Source organism: Columba livia, chromosome 2 (assembly GCF_036013475.1).
Source record: "Columba livia isolate bColLiv1 breed racing homer chromosome 2, bColLiv1.pat.W.v2, whole genome shotgun sequence".
Lineage (NCBI taxonomy): Eukaryota > Metazoa > Chordata > Aves > Columbiformes > Columbidae > Columba > Columba livia.
In genome coordinates, this window is record NC_088603.1 from 12,167,640 (window position 1) to 12,190,286 (window position 22,647).

The window sequence follows — 22,647 nt, forward strand, 5'->3', positions numbered from 1 at the left end:
TTCAGCCAGGCACTGTCAGTGGATTGCTTCATTTTACATGTCAGTCCCACAAGTATTTAGGTGTTATCTTCCATTCTGGCTTGTTCATTAGCTGTCTAGAAGCGGCACTTGCCTTAAAATCAGGGCAGCAACTTCAGCCACTACCTACCCAAGGAGAAAGAACAATGAGAAACATTACTGTTAAAAAACCAAACAAAAACCCTTGGCACAATACATATCTGTAACAGGACTATTGTGTTAATACATGACAGTAAGAGATCTGCAGCTGTTAGTCTTGTGGAGGTGTGTCCTGCATATTATACTTGTAACACAGGGTTACAAGGTATGACGAGCCAGTCTGTGATAAGGGAGGAAAACAGGGGTGTCTTCTCCTTCTAATAATACATATGCTGTTGCTCCAGCTCCTTCAGCTAGTATTACTCTGGGTTTGACAACCTGGTGTGGGGTAATTACCCACACAGACTGGAAAGCCGTGGCCTGTGCTTGCTCAGGTTGAACTTCAACACGATGTTGGGTCCGCAACATCAATAACAGCGTTCCAATGCTGTCTCCTCTAGACAAAGCACAGGTAGTCATTGAACATACCTGAAATACAAGAACTCGAGAGTGATGTTAGCAAAGGATGCAACATAAGAGGAGAAGTCGGAGTACACAACCATGCAGCATTCTCAGGAGTTATGTGGACTTTCACACCCAGATTAATAGGTTGCGGTCCCACTTCGCAATCCATTGGGGTGAATAATTCCATTTCCCCTGTAGTTAGTATTTTGGGAGAAATGCCATCTAGAAGGATTTCAACCGCACCATGTTTTGCACTGGGGGTGTTGTGACGCGATCATAGGGTGTTTGATTATGGATAATCTGACTGTTAAGCAAAAAAACTGCTTTAGTCAGATGTGGGCTCCAATGTTGCAAAGTTTTAATACTGGTTAGTCTGTTCAATTGTTCCTTCAACATCCCATTCATCCTTTCAATTAAACCATTGGCCTGGGGATGATATGCAATGTGAAACAACCGGTCTATCCCTAACCCTCGAGCCCAGTCTTGTACATTACATCCACTGAAGTGTGTCCCTTGGTCACTCTGTATTTGATGGGGAGGTCCGTAGTGACGGATGAGTTGTTCTAGTGCCTCAATCGTATTATGCTGATTAGCATGTTTAGTGGGTTTGGCAAATAATAGCCCTGACACTGTATCCACAGCAGTGAATATATATTGCCACCCCCTAGATGGGGGTAGGGGGCCCACATAATCAACTTTCCAGGTATTCAAAGCCCACTGACCACACTTTATCTGTCCCCACGGCCTACATAGTGCTCTCAGGTGTAACCGTGTACAAGTAGCGCAATTATGTGCACATGTAGTGGCAAAGGGGTTTGGTTATGAGCAACGTCCCATGCACTTGCAGTAGAAGCTGAGCGATGACCACAAGCAATATGTGCATGTAAAGCCTGAGCATGTATGTCAGCAGCGGTCATCTCATCTACCTCTGTTGTTCTGTGGCTCAAGTGAGTCATCTTTTTGATGAGCTAAAACATATCTCACTTTCAAAGAAGATGTCTGTACATGCTGCCAAATTTGTTGCCATATATCTGCCCCTCATACAGGATATCTCTGTACATGCCAATTGTCCTGGGCCCAGCAGGGCAACCAAGTTGTGAGACTTTTATATACTACCCAGCTATCAGTATATAAATAATGTGCCCTCTCTTCCAGGATAGCAAGGGATGCTGCAATCAGTTCAGCCCACTGACTAGAGGCCTGCACACCCGTTTGCCATACTATTATGTCTCGTAAAGGAGCGTACATAAGACCTATGAGGAGAGGCTGAGGGAGCTGTGGTTGTTTAGTCTAGAGAAGAGGAGGCTTAGAGGTGACCTCATCACTCTCTATAACTACCTGAAGGGAAGTTCTAGCCAGGTGGGGATTGGTCTCTTCCCCCAGGCAGTCAGCAATAGGACAAGGGGGCATGGGCTTAAACTCTGCCAAGGGAAATTTAGGCTGGATATTAGAAAGAAATTCTTTACAGAGAGAGTGGTCAGGCATTGGAATGGCTGCCCAGGGAGGTGCTGGACTCGCCGTCCCTGGAGGTTTTTAAACTGAGATTGGACATGGCACTTAGTGCCATGATCTAGTAAATGGACTGGAGTTGGACCCGATGGGTTGGACTCGATGATCTCTGAGGTCTTTTCCAACCCAGTCGATTCTGTGATTCTGTGTGATTCTGTACGCAACCGCCCTCCATTGCCTTTGTCCAGCTGCAGTGTATGTTGCACTGCCATCACTAAACCAGGCACCCTTCTTGTGCTCTTCTGTTATCTGGTCGTAAGGGGGAGCCTCCTCCACAGGAGAGGTCGGAATGTCTCCTAGGGGAAGGGTTTCCCAAGTGCAGGCACATGATTAAATGATATTGCACCAAGAAGGGTGGCATGCGGGGTAGTCACATGTGAGTTTCCTGGTGAAAATCGTTGCTGCAGATAGTGTTTCCATTTCCAGTGTATAGCTGCCTGAGCTTCTCCTGCATGGGCCCTGACAGAGTCACCTGCAACCCAGCCATGAATAGCTATGGGGGTGTGTACAGTTACACTATCTTGACCCGTGATTCTTTCAGTTTCCTGCAGTGCCCAAACAACAGCCAGAATCTGTTTTTCCATTGGGGTATAATGAGTAGCAGACCCTTGCAGGGCTTTAGACCAAAACCCTACGGGTTTCTTCTGCTTTTTTGGTCCAGTCGTCTGCCCCAATCCCCAAGAGACTGCATCATCCACAATTGTTACTTCTAGTTCAAAAGGATATCCTTGTCTGGGCGTATGTAATCATGCATGTTCAATCAAGGCACTTTTACAGGCATCAAAAGCTTCTTGTTGTTGTTTGGTCCACTGCCGGAGAGCCTTCTTTCTAGTTAGTTTCTGCAGAGGCCTCATTAAAATTGCCAAATGCGGGATAAAAGTCCTCCAGTACCCCAGAAGTGCCAAAAAAAGGTCTGTAATTGCTTTACCGTGGTTGGTACAGGAAATTGCTGAACTGTCTGCTGCATTTATTTGGTATTTCCTTAATCTGCCCATGCCAGATGACCCCCAAGAACTGTACAGTGGTACTAGGGCCCTATATTTTCTTTGGATTGATTGTCCAGCCCCAGTTCTGCACATGTGACTGCAATGACTCAGCAGCTGCTTCAATTTCTTGTTGTGACTCTGCCATAAGCAAGAGATCATCAATATAATGGTATACAGTAAGAGTACTTGACCATGATGCTACATCAGCTGCTGCCATTTAACGGCATATAAAGGCGTTGTGCTTGTATCCTTGGGGCGGTACCTGAAAGGTATGTTGCTTTTGCTGCCAGGTAAAAGCAAACTGGTCTTGTCTTTCTGGGGCAATGGCAATTGAAAAGAAAGCATTAGCAAGATCTAGGACCATTTTCCATAGCAATAAGTTCTTGCCAGTTTTTTCTATGAGTGTAACCGCATCTGGCAGTGTAACTGCAAGGGTGGGGGTGAGTTTATTCAATTCTCTATAGTCTACTGTTGTTCTCCAAGTGCCATCTGTTTTTCGAACAGGCCAGGTAGGATTATTGAAATCTGTCACGGTTTAACGATCCCCACTTGCTGGAGTGCCTGAATAGTCTCAGTAATTTCTTCCTCCCCCCCGGGATGTGATAGTGTTTTATAGTCACCGCCTTGGCAGGTGCAGGCAGCACAACAGGATCCCATTTTGGGAATCCACGCAAGACAGTTACAGACTGGGTAGCTAATCCTGTGCAGGGAGAGCCGAAAGAAAACGACCATTTAAGGTTTCAACCATCCGCCCTGCTAGGACATCAGTACCCAGGATATATTCTTTAATTGGGGCAATCAGCACCCGTTGAGGTAAATGGCTTGGCATTTGCGATTGTGAGGGTAACAGCAGCTTAGAGAGCAGGGGTCAGATGTTCCCCCAAACCACAAATCTGTGATGTAGTGTCTGATCTTGACATCACTATGTAACACTATGACCTCAGCCCCCGTATCCACCAGAGCTAATACATTCAAAATCCCTCCAGACCACCACTCTATAATTAAGAGAACATAAAGGCGCTGATCCCCCTCATGACAGGAAGCTACGGTGGCGGCAACCTCGGGGGACCCGCCGAACCTTCAGTCCTGCTGTTTAGGCAACTGCCAAGCAGCGCCTTGCTTTGAAGCGGCAGGCGGGGTGGAGGGAGGGTGCGGGGGGGCTGTCGGGCTGGAGACGGCTGGCTTTTTGCTGTAGGTGTTAACTTCTGCCAGCAGCGAAACAGTTCTGCTGTTGACAGCCCACTTAGTTCTGACCGTGGGACGCCAGCCTGTAAAAGATCATGCCACATCTGTTTCCTGGTCACCTGTGCTGTAGACCCTTTTGATTTTGCTGACTTTCCATTGTTCACCATTCGGACAGAGGGTCCTGAGAGCATAGTCTCAAGATCTTTCATGGCAGTCACCAGAGCACCTACATTACCCGTGGCAGCTTGTATCGTTGATATAAGGCAGGGTTTCACTGAGACAGGTGCTCTCTTCAACAACTCCATTCTGATACTTCTTGTGATCAGTATATTATCTGGACTAGTCTCCGTTAACAATGCATGAGCCATTCGCATTTGCCGTAGCAAAGTGGTACCATCTGATATTGTAAACCAGCTTCCGAGGGATGGCATTAACTCCCTAGGGTCTGTATGTGTTCTTAAAACTGCTGCACACAACCACTGATATACTGTAGGTGCGGTAATGTCTTGTCCATCTGCATTTCTAATATTCCGCAGCTGGACAAATTCTCTTTGTATTGAATCATTCTTAGATATAGGACATAACAGATCCTTTTCAGCTGCTAACAAGTGGATTGATGCAGCTTCATTATCCCAGGCTCGCAAAAGCCACTCCAATATACCTTCCCCATTCTTTTGCTGGTAAAGCTCCAAAAATTCTCTTAACTCTTTGGGGGTAGAAGTACGCGCAAGCTGTACCCCCCCATCTGCCTGTTCCCGCTTTCCCATCATCTGTATGAGGGGTTGTGCCTGCACCACATCCCTTCCATTTGAATCTGAATCCAACTCAAATTCAACTTCGGAATCTGAGGATGCAGTGCAAATATTTCCATCCCATTCGTTGGGATCCCAGGAGCGTTTCATGGTGAGAGCATGAACCTCGGATATCGAAACTCTACGTGACCCATGTTTATCTCGCCGTTTATTAGCAATACGCGCTACCAAACAGTCCACCTTGTCCTGCAACCCAGAGCAGCGCTCTGATTGAGACGCAATTACTTCATGCGCTATCACCTTTGCCTCTCGCAAAGTCTTGGTTCCATCCTTTAAAGTCACGATTTCCTTCTCTAAATCTGCGACTTTACTCTGTAATACAACAATTTCACGGTTAAGAGATCTAAGACCAGCAACAAATAGCCATCCCAATCTGCCCACTAACTTGCGAGAAGATTTGCAAGCTGCTCTCCATGGAAACTTTAGTATGGCCGCTTCAATTCCCTGGGGAGTAACCACCCCCCCTTCCTCGATCTCTGGCCATTCCTCCGGTGGAGCCAATTCATAGAGGAGAGCAGCCACGGGGGCCCAGGGCTCCGTACTGGGCCACCCCGGAATGTGGGGAGCCACCCGTGAGGCCTCCCCTGTCCCTGGCATGGTTGTTTCTAGCGAGCCCCGGCTACGCATAATGTGTGCACAAGCACAGGCACGTCACAAGAACAGCCAGAGGCCACCAATGCAATTGCAAAGGGCAAGTTTTATTTTAGTTACCTCTCTCCTGGGGGATCTCCATAACCGCACCTGAGCTCCCAGGCAGAGGCGACGTAAGCGGGGACGCAGGCGTTGGTAAGTTCAGCCCTGCTGGAACATTGTTAGGCTGGCTACGGTCGCCTATATTCAAAGGCTTAGAGCAGATGCAGCCTCTTGTGGTGCTCTGCTCTTTCCCAAAACAAAGCAGGAATCTCAGACATGATAAGGTACTGTAGGGTTTCTCTCAGGCCTATGTTATCTCACACAGGGGTTTTACTTGTCAAGCACACAAGGTCAGTAAAACAATTAGTGTGATGTATGTGCTTTCTTTATACCCCAGCTGCGCGTCACTTGAGCGTGTTTACCTTTCTCCTCCTCGCCCAATCTTCTGCAGTTCCCATACAAACACCCTCAAAATGTCCAATTTTAAAGATTAAACTGGAATCCAGTGAAATATGCATGTAAAACAAAAACTCAATAATGTAAGGGGGAAGAATACTTAAATCATTATTTTTAAACTATCTTTAAATACAACAGGGTAAGATGAGTGCTCAGATGTCAACTTTAGCATATTGGAGCATTATGTGTAAATCCATATTGTTTCCCTCATCTACATTGTGTAATAAATTCAGTATGAAAAACACAACGCTGCAAAGAGTTTCCATGTCAAGAAAAACTTTATTGTCAAAAGTTTAAAGGGATCTTGAAGAACTATTTAGCAAAACTTTGCTTTCAGCTTCCTTACGCACATTATTTCTACTTCAGGATAACTTTGTCAGCTTTGCTCCAAGCTGGCCCTTTGAACTAGAAAAAGAGAATGTTGTCAGAATAAATCTGTGCCCCGCTCCCTGCACTGTGCTGCTTCAGTGACATCTAGTAGGCATCGTGTTGTTCATAGTGTAGTAACGGCAGAGATTATTTTTTCATGTGGCTCAATGTCTGGAAAGACAACAACGTTCCAAGGCCTTAAGTTAGGTATTTTCATCCTAATCTTAAGATAATATTTTATTTTAAAAATATTTAAAGTATTTGAAATGTAGGGTATTACCCAGGTCACATGGCTGATGGCGCTGAGTTCAGGAGCTGTTACATTGCGTTACTGCTCCCTCACCCACCGTCATTTACTTCCAGACAATTCATCAATTCAACAACCAAAACCTCTCAGTGTTGAACCACTAGAGATGCTTTGAAAACAGAAATGTTTGCCCCTGGAAAAATGTAGCCGGACACAGACTAGTTACAGCCATGGTTTACATGCCAGGAGAAAGGGGCGTGAACAACATCCTCTATCAAGACACCTCTGGGAGAAGATGGAGGCAGCAGTGTGCTAACAGAAGAAATCATAATTAATCTTTTCTTTGGAGGGGAGGGAGAACCAAAACCTTTAATTCAAATTGAGATACCCTTGATTATTTGTCTTATTAAATACAGCCTTCCATTTAACTTGTTACTCGCAATTGACTGCAAGATCAAAAAGGATTAGTTCTTGCATCCTGATCCAGTTTCTGATTAAGTGAACTTAAGACCTAGCGTAAGCCTGTAAATTGTCAATCCTGAATTCCAGAATTCAAGGGGATTGAGTTTTCTGGGAATGACTATTACAGTAGATGTTGCAGGAAAGACAAGCTTGGATCACGATGCCTTTGTTTTCTGGAAGATGGGGAAGAGTCACTGGTGCATGTCCCTCTCCAAAGCCAGGCTATTTCCTATACACAACAGATATCATTACATCAGGTATAATTAACACCCCGCTTTTTATTTTTTAAGAGACCTCCAGTACTCAGCCATCAACTAACCAGAAAAGGGTGGTGGGGAAAAAAACCCAAAGCAACCCCCCAGTGTTTATCATCATCAACTATGACACATGTTGCAGCACTTCAAAGTGAAACTCGGTCCACACAGAGAATCCAACTACTTGAACTTTTCTGTGTTTGGTTAATTATAGAATACAGTAGCTAAAGAGACATGCTTTCTGCAAATAAAATCATCCTGATTAGTTTGAATTAATTGATTTTTTTGTCTTCAGGCAACTCGTCTTCTCATTATCAGTGCAGAACTCAAATTAATTTCTAATTGTTGTTTGAGAAGGTGCAGCCCCAGGACGCTGGGAACGTGCCAGCTCTGCAGGATGAGGTGGGCGCCCGAAGCCCCGGCCAGCGTGTGCTGCTACACAAGAAGGAAGAGCAAACCGGCACATGCAGGCTGAGGGTCTTTCCTATTGTACCAGGTAATGGAGAAAGATGAACCCAGGGGGTATTTATGTTACCATTGTCCATTTTACATGAGACCAAGCTTAACTCACGTAAGAGAAACAGGGCTGGGGGGAAGAGGAGGTGAAGAGAGAAGAAAAAACATTTGCTACAACCATTTCTCTATGAACTTATTTGTTAAACATGCTCCAGGCGGACCAATTTTCTGCACCCAAGAGTCACGAGCTACCATAGCGTTAATGAGACAGCACATCGCTGCTGGCCTTCTGTATCTTCTACCCCCCCAATTTACATCCTGTGTATTTTTTCATGATCAACAAATTTGTTCAAGTTGGATAAGTTATCCCACCACTTAAAAAGAAAAGTCTCTGCAATTAGTTTAAACCATGGAGTAATCTTAACTTCATTCTTGGAGGCTTTGTCCAAGAGCTGTTTCAATTCTTTCTGTGTCACGTAGCAGTAGCTTTGGATCTCATTGGGGTCAGGATTCAGCGTTACGTCCTTCTGTACAAACAAGATATAGTCTATCTCATGTTCACCCCAGATCCCATCAGACTTGGCCTTGTAGTGAATTCGTGTCAGATAGGAGATTTCTTCTGGAGGTACCTACAACCAAAACACTTGTCAGAGCCAGTGCCGAACACCAGCAATTGCACTGCTGGGCATTGCAGAAGAACTATCAGCTATCGTTAACAATTATTTTTGCCCCCAAGTGTACAATTTCAGTGTACTTATTCGCAAAGAATTACTACAAAAAAAAATTTATTGCACTTTGATGACATTAATTGCACATTTCTCTAATTTGGCTCACCCTGTAAAATTTTGAGAGGACTTATTCTACGTAGTAAGTTTTAAATATGTTTACCAGACCTTAACAAACACTTACTGAAGTGCTGACTAACATGAACACCTGCACCTACCCCTCCGCTCCCAAGGAAAAGACTTGGTGACTACTCAACGCCAAGGTCAGAACTGTGCATGGACAGACTGCACATAAGCCTGCTCTACCAGGGATCTGTGCAAGTTGCAGACCGGGTAATGAGTTCTGGGACAAGCTAACCACGGTGTTTCCCACCAGCGTGCTGCTTCTCCTGTGTCCCATGACCCAAAGGGAATCAGTTACAAAACACGGAAAGAGATTTTGACCATGAGCATAATTGAGGCAGCTTCCCCTGCTCTCTGTGCACTTCCAAAGTGCCACCAGAGGGAAAAGCAGCCAGCAGTGGCTGTGGGACTGTTCTGCAAGAAGCACCGAGTGCCCAGACCACCCTTCTTCCCATAGAACACTGGGGACTGCAGAGGGACTTGTAGATGGGCAATGGCAGCAGCTCACAGTGACGCCCTCCCACCACACAGAACATGTCCAACACTCAGCTATCGGCCTGGAGAACCATGGCACGTCCCCTTCCCCGGGACAGTAGGACAAAGCAGGACAGCCTGCCCTGGCACCCACAGTTACACATGAAAGCAACACAACCCCTTCTTACAGGGCAATTTACTCTTTGGCTTGTATCTAGTTTGAGCAGTGTAATATTCTAAAATACTATTTACTAAGAGAAGCTTTTGAGACTCTGGAATATAGATAAAGAAGTCTCAAATTCACTAAGTTCTCTATATCTCCAAAATTAAATTAACTTTCAGGTTTCAGGCTGACACTATCTGTCAGATGCACTTAGTCTGTAAATTGGCAAAGACTGGCAAGAATTCCTGTTTCTCCCGCTCCCTTTACCTGCTCCATGGGTATTCCTAATTCTGCTTTCAGCCGCCGCTGCGCTGCTCTCCGAACCCCAATGGCATCATTTTCTTCCAGTTCTAGCGGATGGCTTAGGGGATGACTGCAACAAGTGTTGGTAAAACAATCTGCAAGAAGTTTGTATCAGTACATTTTTTAACGCATATAAAGCATCAATAAAAAACATTAAAAAAAACCCACCACACCACACTAAAAAAACCCACTAAAGACATAGAACAGTTATACAACACATCAGAGCTTTGTTTCCCTTTGCAGAGAAGGGGCAGGGAGGAAGGAGGATATTTTCACCTCCTATTTTTCCTTACATAGTTTGCACCAGGATTTGCCTTTACCAGGTACTACTTTGCAGGTTAGTGTTTGATGCACATGAAAACACACATTCTCATAGCTGAGATAGCATCTACTTACACAGCCAGTTTATGAAGACCTTGTTTATCCTGCAAATGCTAGTTAAAATTACTTTTGGGAGTTTATTTGCAATAAAATGTTGAAAATACTCCTAGAGCTTCAAGACCAGCTGACAGTAAGCAGAAGTAAATAAGCAGTTTATGCTGTGTTTAAAGGACAGATCCTCTGTACTCTGTTGCAAGTACAGTAAAAATTACTTCCAGTTATGTAAAACAACTGTGATCGGCCAACCTTTTATCTGCAAAGGTCTAGCTCAAAAGCATCTAAAATAGAGTCAGATAACCTGACTACACTCAAGCATTTTGATTAGTTAGCAGTCAAGGAAAAAACAATTTTTTAAACAATCTCCAAAGCAAAAATTCCCTTAGAAGAAAAAATAGGTGTCTCTCCCTCAAGTTGAAGAGGGTTAGAAACACCTGAATTTGTTTTCCATCCAAAATTCTGAAACAGACAGCCTTATGAGTCCTCCAACACCTTGTGTAAACTACTTCTCTTTCCTTCCACATGTTATTTTTATGCCTTTCCATTTGCGTTTGATAGTAACAGTTGAGGAGTCTTAAACAACGCACTACATAGTTTTGCCACACAGTCTCCCCTCTATAGGTAAAAAGGCATTTGTTAAGACATACACATAAAGGTCCACATCTCACTGAAGCACAGTGCAACTGCTGCCAAGCAGCAGGGCCCACTACACATCGATTGCCCGTCTTCACGGGTGCAATGAGAACTCTCCACAGTGATCAGAGCAGGGGCTCCAACCCCACTAAACACGTCTCCAGGCTCTGCACTGGCATAAACAAGATCAAACACCTCGGGGAACAATCATTTCCCAACAACATGCAGAACAATAAGCTGGTGTTCCCATTAACTCACTTCATCCACATGCTAAGTACATCTTGAACTCTTAGAAATATTTAGAAGTATCTCCTCTCCAAAGTAGTGAATTCTAAAACCTCAGAATGAGTTACACTGCAAGATTAGACCGGTGTATTTTAAAAATATTGATTTAAAGAAAACATTTTGGTAAATACAACGTATTTCATTACTAACCTGGAAATGTAATTTTTGCATTTGACCTCTGCTGCAGCAATAGTTTATTTTCTGTATTAAATAAGAAAACACTGAAAGCTCGGTGCAGTAAACCTAAAAATACACAAACAAACAAACACAGAGAGCTATTTAACAGTGGAGAAAAAAAAATATGAAGACAGTTTAAAGGCTTGAATGCCTTATTTTGGGGTAACCTATGTTAAAATTCATATATGTTAAAGAACAAGGATTTGATAAAAAAACTCAGAGTTATTATTTAAGTTTCTATGTCAGCTTATGCAAAACATTATGAAATCAGAAAAGTGCTAAGAACAACAATACAATGGAAGAGTCCTACTTAATCAGTTCACCATTGTGAAGATGCACATTTTGGCAAGCTTCTAAGGAGGGCTCAGCATCCATAAATTAACTATCAAAAAGTCATGACTTAAAAATTCCTAAAAAACTGTAAGGAATTTCAAGACGCTTCAGGAATTGCAAGAGTACAATAGGCTCCCTCAAAAACGGTACCATTGCTGTTTTCTGCATCTTTAGAGTTTATTATTCCTCAGTCTCCAGGAAGATGTTTCCCCCTGAGTACAGAAAAGGAGATCCCAAACTACTATGAGAGATTCATGAATAGGACCAACCTCAAATAAAAACCACGATCAGTGAGAATGACAACAAAGCAAGTGGCATTCTTTAGGAAAGCCTACATAGAATCATGTCTCTATAATAGGAAACAATACTGTTTTATCATAAAAATGTGATTCCAAACTATTTATCAAGACATACAGTTTATATCCACAATCATACATTTCTCTCTCCAGTGGTGTGTTCCTCCACATTGCAGTATTGTATGCTGGGGGAGGACAGGGGTGTGGTAAGTACTTGCTCTGGTTTGATCAACACGCACCTGAGATTAAGGCTTTAATTTAATAATGGCTATATTTCGGAAAATATTCAATCAACTTAAGGGTTCTATTAGAAGGTAAGCACGCTGTACCTTTATCAATATTTTCATTCAAGTGACAGTTTTTCTTGGTATCTGCTCCAATCCTATTATCATTTTCGTCAATCAGGATGCACATCTCTGCCAGGAGCTGCACCTGCTGCTCATCCAGGTGATCTGTGTTTACTTCAGGCATCGTGATGGCAGCACACGTTCTGCTGAAAAAAACAATGAAGAGTCATTCAGGAATACTAACATCTATAAGGTTCTGGGCAGAGTGTGAGAAATAATCAAAAATCTAGGTGTCCAACACAGCTTAAATCATGCACCAATTATATTTTTGGGGTTTTACATGCCTTTGGATTTCTGAAACTTCCTACTCACAATACCAAATGTTGCAATGTGACGTGTAGGTGTTTAGATTTCTTTTTTGTTTCTTTGAAGCTCCATGCAGCAGCTGCTGCAGAACAGATGTGCCAAGTGGGCTGGTAGTATAAGAAATCCAATGTCAGATTTCACCCAGGCCAAATTTCACCTTGTGTCACCCCACAGCCAACGTGTGCCCTGCACACACTGCCGGGTTACATTCCCCATACCGGATGTCTCTGTATTTTCTGCTTAGTGATGTCTGTATTATGTTCTGGTTTTAGTTCAGCTCTCGCTACCCTCTTTAAAGCTCACTATTCACAGCCTCAGGTGAGATGCAAGCCTGTTAGCACTGCCATGGGAGCTGAAATTCAAATGACATTCAAATGGAACCAAAATCCATGAACAACATTCGACCCAACTCAGTTCAGACCCCAGTGAGGGAGACTGATGCAGGTGGCAAAACTGTGGCAGGCTGCAGGAATCGGGACCAATTTTCAGGGAAAGTAGGGACAATGGTTCTACTTATATGCCCTGGTGAGACCACATCTGGAATATTGTGTCCAGTTCTGGGCCCCTCAGTTCCAGAAGGACAGGGAACTGCTGGAGAGAGTCCAGCGCAGGGCAACGAAGATGATGAAGGGAGTGGAGCATCTCCTGTGTGAGGAAAGGCTGAGGGAGCTGGGGCTCTTTAGCCTGGAAAAGAGGAGACTGAGGGGTGACCTCATTAATGTTTATAAATATGTAAAGGATGAGTGTCACGAGGATAGAGCCAGGCTCTTCTTGGTGACAACCAATGATAGGACAAGGGGCAATGGGTACAAACTAGAACACAGGAGGTTCCACTTAAATATTATTAGAAACTTCTTCTCAGTGATGGTGACAGAGCCTGGAACAGGCTGCCCAGGGGGGTTGTGGAGTCTCCTTCTCTGCAGACATTCAAACCTGCCTGGACACCTTCCTGTGTAACCTCATCTGGGTGTTCCTGCTCCGGTGGGGGAATTGGACTAGATGATCTTTTGAGGTCCCTTCCAATCCCAAACATTCTGTGATACAGTTTAGTTGTAGGCGGTTTTGTGCGGGGCAGGAGTTGGACTCCATGATCCCTTTGGGTCCCTTCCAACGTGAGACACTCTGTGAATCTGTGACAGCAGGTGCATGGGTTTTCCCCCCCGCCATCGTTAAGAACCAAGAGCCGAGGGCTCCCTGCCCAGCACACGCAGCCCATGCACTTCCCACACCCCGCAGACACGCTCCCCTCAGCTCCCACCGCGCACCCCTCCACCGCCCCCTCAGCAGCCGCCTCTGCTCCCCTCTGCCCAGCCCCGTCCCTCAGCAGCCCCTTCCCCCGCGGGAAGCGGCCGCCGCGCTCCGTTCCGCTGCCTCACCTGTGGGCCCGGGCCTTCCCCCCGCACAGGACGGCGCAGGACGCGAGCGGCCGGTGGCAGCGCTGCCCCGCGGGGACGGCGGCTCCGCGGCGGCCGCCGCTAAGGGCCCGGCGCAGCACGCGCCACATCGCCCGTCACGCCGCTGCCGCCAATGGCAGCGCCCTCAAACACCGACGTCACCGCATCGCCCGATCGCCCCACTGCAGAGCGGGCTGCCCAGGAGGAGGGACTAACATTGACAGAGTGGAAAGGCGTCGGGCGCAGCCAACCGCAGCGCAGCTACTTGAAGGCACCGGCCAATACGATGAAGGGATAACGGCGAGCTAGCCAGTGGGAGCGGCGGAAAGGGTCACGCCGCAGCCCCGCCCAGTGTGCTCAGCTATTTCCGGCAGGCGGGCAGCGGGCCCCTCACTGGCGGCGGCCGCACGGGTGGCGGCTCCGGTGTCCGGCTCGGAGCGACACCCGGGCCTGCGGGGATGGGCCGGGCGGCGCTGGAGAGCGGCCTCCGGGCTTTTACCAGGGGAACGAACTGCGCTACAGCGTGGTGTTGCTGTGACTTGCAGAGACGAAAGGCGCCTTTTTTTTGTGTGTGTGTTGATAATCAGGAGGTTTGAGTATTCTAGCGTTGAACACTGCTGTTTGTCTTTTCACCCATCTGTGAAAACAGTAATTTCTGATCAGTTCTGGGGCCGTTCTTGCAGGTAGATGCCATCATCACGAGGCTGTAGAGTCGAGGGGCTTTTTGGCAGCATGTTTAATCTTGGATGTTTTTCTTTGCTCCACAGTAACATCCCTTGAACTAAAGCGGTTCAGTGTGTGCACACAGGTCACAGCCTGCGGCACTCTTGGGGTGGGGAACGCTGGCCAGTTGTCTTCCCTCCTTCATTGCAGCTACGGTTTGTAGAAGACAGTTAATGTGTTAGTTGAGTTCTGAAATTGTCTTGCTCATTAAGTTCTTAGGGGGATAGAGAAAAAACCACCAGTTTCTGGATAGGAAGCATGGACAAGATGTCAAGATGAACCGCTGAGATTGGGTAGTCCCAGATACACACAATTACCCAAGGAAAATTAAGGCTTTTTATCCCCGCTCTTCACATCCAATCTGCCTCTTGTTAAGCTTCCTGTTCTAATGTTTAAGGCTTCCAGCTCACCCTTCTTCAGTATCCTTGTTCCTTGTCTCCCTGAAGAATCCATTTTGGAAGTCTACTCCTGCCCTGGAGTCACAGCTCTTCCAAAAACACTTGTCTAGGTGATACACTTCTGTGCACAGCAAACAGCAGGCTGGGTTTTACCTGAATTGAGAGGTAAATACTTGACGGTCCTAACTAATCTGCTGTTGTTTGCTTGAATCTTTTAAAAGGCTTGTTTCAGGAAATTGGTTTGCTTCAGCTCGCTTCAGAGAAGGCTTTGCAGTAAAAATGTAATACTTGTATGCTATATATATAAGTAGGATGTTCCAGTTGCATTTAGTTTTGCTATCTCAGGCCAGATGGAAAGAGTGCTATGATGGATGGCTTCCAAATATTTTTGTATAGCATAAGGTGATGATTAACGATACAGGAACTGGCTCTTTTAGGAAGGAGTTATTAGGTTTCCTGTAGGAGGGAAGAAATAGCCTTTGAGTGCTCTTCTCCTCTAGATCTGTTTTTTCTTTCTTTTGGTTGGAGGTCTGGACAGGAGGCTTTGCTTTTTCCTGCTACTTTTACAGGTTTGGAAAATCTTGATTTGAGAGATTCAATTATTATTTGTTCTGTTGCTGGCTTCCTAAACTTTGTATCTTGTTTTTTCAAGTCTAGTCATGGGTGCACAAGTAGGTCTGGAAGGTGTGATACCCAGGACAACCACACTTTGCCACTCTGTTTACAGTAATGCCCATTTAAAAAGCTTCTCAGCTGTCAGTAAGATGATAACTAGTATTCCACCTCGTTTTCTTAGACTTCTGCACTGCTATCTATGCCTCGTTTTACATCTAGTAGCTTGTTGCAGTCTTTTGTTCTGTACTTGTTCCTATACATTACACAGTGCCTGCTATTCCCGTAGTACCATGACAAAACCAAACCTGTAATGTGGTGAGTGACAACAAGCCACTTGCCATTCTTTTCTCATGGAAAAGCATCTGGATCCATACAAGGCCTGTTCATTTTCAGGTGAGAGACACCCCATATCAAGTGAAAAGTTGTTTAAGCCCCTGTCTTTCCATATGGCAGTATTTTGCATTTCTTCTTCATGAAAAAAAATTGTGATCTCTGTACTGCCCCCTGCTGCTAGACAGTGAGCTGCTCCAGAAAATAAGAATGTTGCCAAGTGTTCTCCAGTGTGTATTCTTGGAGATAAAAATGTTATGGTACAGCAGAATTATATTAGGATGAAGTAATTTTGGTAGGAGTAATGAGGCTTAAATGTTTAGTTAGGAACTGGATAGCTGAGGACTGAATTTGTGACTTGGCTAAGGCAACTGTGGGAGCTGCAGCTGCTCCAGCTATAAAGAGAATAGATAGCAGCAAACTGGCACTTGGTCAGGTTATGTTTAGGTTTCCTTCCAAGCAACTCTGTTCTACCTTTTGTCCATCTTCTTTTGCCTGTTCTGTCTCCCTCTTTTTCCCCTCCTTAAAGCCATTTAGCTTTTCTTTTTGCTCTCTTCTCTTTTGGTGGCTTTGAAGAAGGGAAAAGGTTAAAATTATGGGAACATCTCAAACAGTACAGCTGGTTACCTTGTAGAATGACCTCTAGTGATGAAAAATATGCTAGTAAGTGGGTAAAACACACTATTTTTGCCTGTGTTAATACAGCTGCAATTAAGCTTACTGCACAAAAGGAGGCAGAAAGGAAAATGAAGACCAAAGAGAACTGCAGGCATACTTGTAGCTGGGAAGTACATGAAAAGAAAATGTATTTTCAGCCTTTACTCTGAGGCACATACTCTTGTGGCCTTTTCACAGACCTCTTCTGAGGCAGCTAGATAGATCTGCAGGAAGAGAAAATAATTAGGCAAAGGCCTCTTTTGACTTTCACAATCTGTTACAATGAATAAGAATTTTATGTGAAGGCTTCTTCTAAGTGTTAAGGAGCAAAGGAATTAATCACATTTCAATTATGTGTTGTAAGCTTCAAAGCGAACAGCCTACTTGCTGAATGTTGTGGTTAGCTTTGATTCGCTGTTTCTGTCATACTGTCTGCAGATGAAGCGCAAACAGCCCAGATCCAGTATTTTCCAGCCATTCCCCATTCAAAACAAAACACCAAGGAATTCCACTGGCATTTTGTGAAAGTTTAATCTCCCTTCTCGGTCCACTTGGGCAGTAGTTAGGATGAAACACAACTCGGGTTTTTAAATGTCAGCATTAATACCTAGGAGGTGCAGAATTGGAGGGCAACTGCTGGATCCACGGGGTGGTGGTGGTGCAGCCCCTGGCCCCCGTTCCTCCCAGTCTGAGGGCCCTGCTGCCATACTGGTGATTCTGCGTGTGTGTGGTGGCTCCGCGTCCGTTACCGCACCTCAGCTCCAGTGCCGCGCCTGTCGGCTCAGGTACCGATCTACCGGGACCCCGAACGAGCCGTCCGATGGCGGCTCCTGCCCCGTTCCGGTGCAGTTTCCGAGCCCCGGGGCGGGAGGCGCGGCTGGCGCTGCCCGGCCCGTCGCCATGGAGGCGAGCGGGGGCCGCGCGCTGCTTCCGCCCGCCGCCGGATGTGGCGGCGGGGGCTCCTCAGCAGAGCGGCGCTGCCGGAGCGCGGGGCCGGGTCGTCGCTGCCACCGTCGCCCCTCCCGCCTTCGCCTTCCTCCTCCTCCTTCCCCCCGCCGCCTGCGGCCCTGCCCCTTCCCGCCCGCCGCCCCGGCTGTGGCTGACAGGTGAGTGCGGAGGGCCGCAGCGCCCCTCTCCCCTCACAGCAGCGCGCAGACCCTCCGCCATCTTCCCGCCCAGCGAGACCCCCGCAGCCGGCGGCAGCTGGTTCCCTGCGGAGCTGTGGGCGGGCCCGGCCCGGCTCGGGGAGCGGCGGGGAAGGGCCGGGCCCGGGCAGGGGTCTGGGGGAAGCGCGGGCAGCGGGCGGTCCCTGCGCGGGGCCGCCGCTTCTCCAGGCCCGCAGCGGGGAGCGGGCTCTGCTCCGCACCCCCGTCCTGTTCCGGGCTGTTTCCGCGTCAAATGGATGGCACCTTCGTTCTTAAAATCCGAAATAACTGAAAATCTGCCCTTCTTCCTCTTCTATATGCTGCAATTATTATTATTATTACTATATTTTTAAAAAATGTTATTTATTTATTTATTTTTAACGCTGGCAGCCCGTGTCTGTGAGGCTGCTGTCAGGTCTGCAGAGAGAGAACCCGGGGGTGCCTGCTGAGGAGGCTCTGCTCACTAACTTTGTTTGTGTACTACTGCATAGCCTGAGGACAGACCAATTGTAGGACCTCATTAGTTTCCAGGCTGAGTTTAGATCTTCTGACACACGCACAAAAGGGAGTAAAAATGAAACGCCCAGGTTCTCTGAAGTTGGGGTACAAGTGCATGAGGAAGGGAAGTGCTGTTTGTGGTGGGGTAGATCTGGCCTTTGGCAGCAGGGTGACGTGGAAAGGCCTGAGATGGGTAAAAATTATGTATATGAAGAGCCATTTGCAGTATTTCTCTCTTTTCCTGGGCTAAAGAGATGAAAACAAATTTGAGGGAAGAATTAATGTGCTTAATGTGTTCAGAGGTTGAGTAGATGTTAGGTTATAGTTTTAGAAGGAAATTAAATTGTGTTTATGCAAAGATGAGGAAAACTTATTCAAGTTAAGCCTTGAACCGTTGTTCAAGGACATCTTGGTGTTTGTGAGGAAAGAGAAGCTTCTGCCTGTGTTTTTATCCCTCTTGTTACGTATTCTAGCTTATCAAAGTTTGTTTCATTATAGCATTTGAAAGTATGATTTCTGTAACAGTAATTCTTGGAATATTTATGTAAAGAACTGGTGGAACAGCTTCTTTGAAGGTGATTCAGTGTCATTGAGTACACCTTGAAATTATACAAATGTCTATTGTTCAGGCACCCATTTTGCAACATCTCAGCAGGATTGTTCTCCTTAGGCGAATTTCTGAAACTGTTTTCCAAGCAAGCCTACTGTTGGCATTTCTTATGTGATGTTTTTGAAAGTGAGCTGGTAACCTCAAGAATCCTCAAGTATGTTTTCTAATGAGTAGTTTACATTAGATAAGATCTTGTGTGTGCATGTGTCAGCCCTAACGTGTCTTATTGTAATAACTTCAAATGTACCTATGTGTGTTGTGGACACGGGCAATTATTTTAAGAAAAGGTGCCTGCACCAAACATTAGAATTTGAGGCAGAGGCCAGTGTAATGTGTATGTGTGGGGATTTTTTTAATAGTGCCAGTTGTTTGTGTGTACATTTGTCCCTATACTAGCTTTATCATGTTAAATCTAAAGGTAACTCTGCTGTCTCTCTAATATAGACATGGCCTTTCTCCATCTTTCTTCCAAATTTAGAACTTGTTTAAAGGATGCGGTCTCTTGTATGCACTGAAATGCTGGAGATTGTTGGTACAGTCATGGGAGAAATACTGTGAGTGTGTTGATAGTGTCTTAAAATAAGCTTACTTCTCACAAAATCCAGAAATTGCAAACCAGAACTAGCATGTGTTGTGTACTACAAGTTAAGTGGTATTGCATTTTATATGTTTGAGATAAGATTGGGATCATTTTATGTGATGGAGTTTTTAAGTCTTGGAACTAAGACTAGTAGCTTGTCTTGTGAGGTGAAGGCTGCGGTGAGGGGCTTGTTTTGCAGGCCACCGCTTCAGACATCTGCAGAGAGGGTTTGTTAGTACTCCACACGTGACCACTGAGGAATGGACAGATATTGGGATGGTTTCCTGACAAGCCAGGGTGATTTGTTATTTTCTCATCTTGGAATAATACCTACTGACTATTTTGAGATTTAGTGTTCCGAGACGGTAGGGCTGGGTACTTGTGGTGCTGTTACATGTACTCTTGGAAGATGTGGTGCTCTGTGGTAGCTGTATGAGGTAATGCTTCAAGAATGTCCTGTGCTAAGGATATTTATTGCTGCTTCAGAAAAGCTTGTAAAATTTATTATAGTTAATGTCAAAGTTACTTGCTTTTGTTGGTGTTTTGTGTCTTAAGCAGTAAAAGATTTAAATTTATTAGCAAGTAATATATTCCCAAATGAAGAGCAATGATATTAGAGGTCACTCTGCATAAAAGCATAATAGGAATTTATCTAGTATATCAGTAATGAGTGCTGAAATATTGCTTGTTTAGAGCCTAGCACAATGAGATTCTGGCCTCTGTGGTGAGTGCTTCCTTAAACAAATATCTGGTTAAACCGCCTTTGCTCGTTAACTTCCTTAGGATTCTTCACCCTCAGGTCTTGTATTTGCATACCTGTGCATGCATGCAGACTACTGCTGGGCTATGAGGGATTAGCTAATACAGGAATGGGAGCTGAAACAGCCAAGGAAATAGAGCAGCCTTCAAACACATTTTAGGTTTAAACCAGCAGTAAGTAGTTTGAACCATTAGTTGAAACAGCGAGCACAGGTGGCACAGATCACGAAGGAAAGTCATGCACTTTCAGGACATCAGCAATTTCACTTAACAGGTCTTGGTCTGATGGTTATTAGTGGACGCAGGTGGGTTTCTTCTCTGTTCTAAACAATAATAAGAAAAATCCAAGTTTGATAATTACTGGTTTTGTCTAATATTAGTTAAACCAAGTCTGTATGGTTGAGGGTAACATTTCTTGCTGTAGTAGACTGTTTGGCAGGCTGGGTCTGCACTGCATTTTGGTGTGATCGCAGCATTTGCTGACATAGTTGAATTAGCAAGATCAAAGCTTGCTGGCAGCAAAACTGGGCTGGCTTACGCTTGGATGTTGATGTTAGAAGGCTGCTTAGCGTATATACTTACTAATGCGTTAAAGCTTATTATTGATTTCCAGCTGTATAACACACCTAAAATTAATTGGTGCAGCTTCTTTACTATGCTTTCTGTCAGAGGGAGGTTTGTTACATTTTCAGTGATGGATCCTTTCCCCTTTTATATTTTGAGGAACGTCCAGTTTTGTTTGAAAGTATGCTGCGCTAAATTTAGAAAAAAGAATGTTGTAATGCTCGAGTGGATTTCATAAGGTTTGAGCACACTTATCAGTGGTTGTAGCATCATCTGTGATGATCTGGAATGGTTTTGTTTCCTAAATATTTATCTTTAGCAAAACAACTAGTCTTATAAAGAAGTCTGATCTTTCTCAGGTGTGCTGTATTCTTGGAGCTTGCATTGAATTAATGGCACTTGAATGTACAGCATCCTTGAAACTAATTGTTCACTGAAGACCTCAAAATGGAAGTTTTAATCCTTTAAATTTGATTTCTTTGCATATTAATAAAGATTGTAGTGACAGACATTGATCCTTAAATTCCCTTAATTCATGAATAATGCTGTCAAACCAAGTTACATGTAATTAAGAACTTAATAATGGTAATCATTCTCCTCTCTCCTTTCCCTCCTCCCTTAAGTGGAACAAAACCCCACGTTAATTGGCATCTTTGTATCTTAAGGTTTTAATGTTGCACAAGGCAAAAATTAGTATTGTAAAAAGCTTTTGTTTCTTATGTAGTATACACTGGCATTTTTTCTAAACCATGTTTGAAAATGGGAGATGTGAGACTAAGAGATCTAAAAGTACACACAAATACAGTAAAATCATGGTTTCTGTGTTTTTTTGTTTTGTTTTTTTTTTAAAAACAATCGTTTAAGTGGTGTGTATTACTTTTGCTCAACTCTAAACAAAATGGAGCAGGGAGATCTTGTGTAAGAGCTGCTGCTGTAACTTCCTGATACTTTCCTGTAACAGTCTTGTGTGTTGTCTTGAATGAACAAAAAAGGAAATGCAATACTGTAGCCATTCTGTCTGTGCTCTGACACTTCTGAAAACACATTTTTCTCCCTGGCTTCAGCAGCATGCATAGCCCAGGAATTCTTTCCTTTCAGCAGTCTGCTTATTCCTTATTCAAGAATAGAAGTAGGCAAGTTGTTTGCTGCACTGAATTTTTAAGTCTAGTAAGACCAGTGTGTGCAGTTTTATTTGATGCCATTTCTCTGTTGTAGCTGAATAAAACAGTAATTTCTTACACATCTGGTCTGTACTGTTACTCTGAGGAAATATTTCCTGTGGCTGATTATATGATAACGTCTGTTACAGAAAGGTAGGTAGCAGAACTTTAATTTAAGACACTGTAAAATATGCTATGAGTTTAATTAAGCAGCATAACTTAAATACCAAAGTATCTTTGCATTCAGAAATCAGTCATCACCTATGGTCTATGTGTTTTCTAGGACATCTTTTTCTCCCCTACTTCTGCTGATTAACTTTGTCAGAAATTCATTTGGTACCATTCTCTTGAGGCTTTCACAGGTCATTGTATAAAGAACACTGTGCAGATGTAGCATTTTCCAAATCAATTGGTAGTTCAATATGTCTCAGAAGTTCACTTTTTAGTAGTACAGTGTTTGTCAGCTACCACCTGTAATTAATATAGTTCAGTAATACAAAACTATTTCACCCCTCCTTTTTTTTTCCTGTCAGAAAGTACTTTTGGTTGGCTTTTTTTTACTCTTGATTGCTAATTTTTAGCTTTTGTGAATTCACCTTTATTTGGTTCAGGAAACAAGAGCCCCATACCTCTAGGTGATTTTTCATCCTACTTGTAATATTACTAAGCAGAAGGAAAGTGAATTTATCTTTTCAGAACCCATTTATAACACTCAAAAGTTATCATTGACTACATCTGTCT

General features: G+C 44.4%; 2 protein-coding genes across 4 annotated transcripts in view; one reads left to right on the plus strand and one right to left on the minus strand.

The window, feature by feature from the left end:
• Window positions 1-6,401: 6,401 nt before the first annotated feature.
• Window positions 6,402-14,077, minus strand: IDI1 (isopentenyl-diphosphate delta isomerase 1). Of its 2 annotated transcripts, none has more exons than XM_065050505.1 (5): window positions 13,850-14,077; window positions 12,150-12,310; window positions 11,165-11,257; window positions 9,683-9,813; window positions 6,402-8,559 (listed from the first exon to the last, which is right to left on the minus strand). In XM_065050505.1, exons 1-5 carry the CDS (start codon window positions 13,975-13,977, stop codon window positions 8,242-8,244), a joined length of 831 nt encoding a protein of 276 aa, XP_064906577.1. In that variant the 5' UTR covers window positions 13,978-14,077; the 3' UTR covers window positions 6,402-8,241. The 2 variants fall into 2 exon arrangements, with proteins under 2 accessions (XP_064906577.1, XP_064906576.1); XM_065050504.1 differs by having other exon boundaries at window positions 12,150-12,313; window positions 13,850-14,042.
• A 2,399-nt stretch (window positions 14,078-16,476) lies between these two features.
• The window catches only part of WDR37 (WD repeat domain 37), a 48,871-nt gene continuing 42,700 nt past the window's right edge, over window positions 16,477-22,647 (plus strand). For both annotated transcript variants that reach the window (XM_065050502.1, XM_065050503.1), the window contains exon 1: window positions 16,477-17,696. The gene's annotated coding sequence lies outside the window, so the exon portion shown is untranslated. The remainder of the gene's footprint in view (window positions 17,697-22,647) is intronic.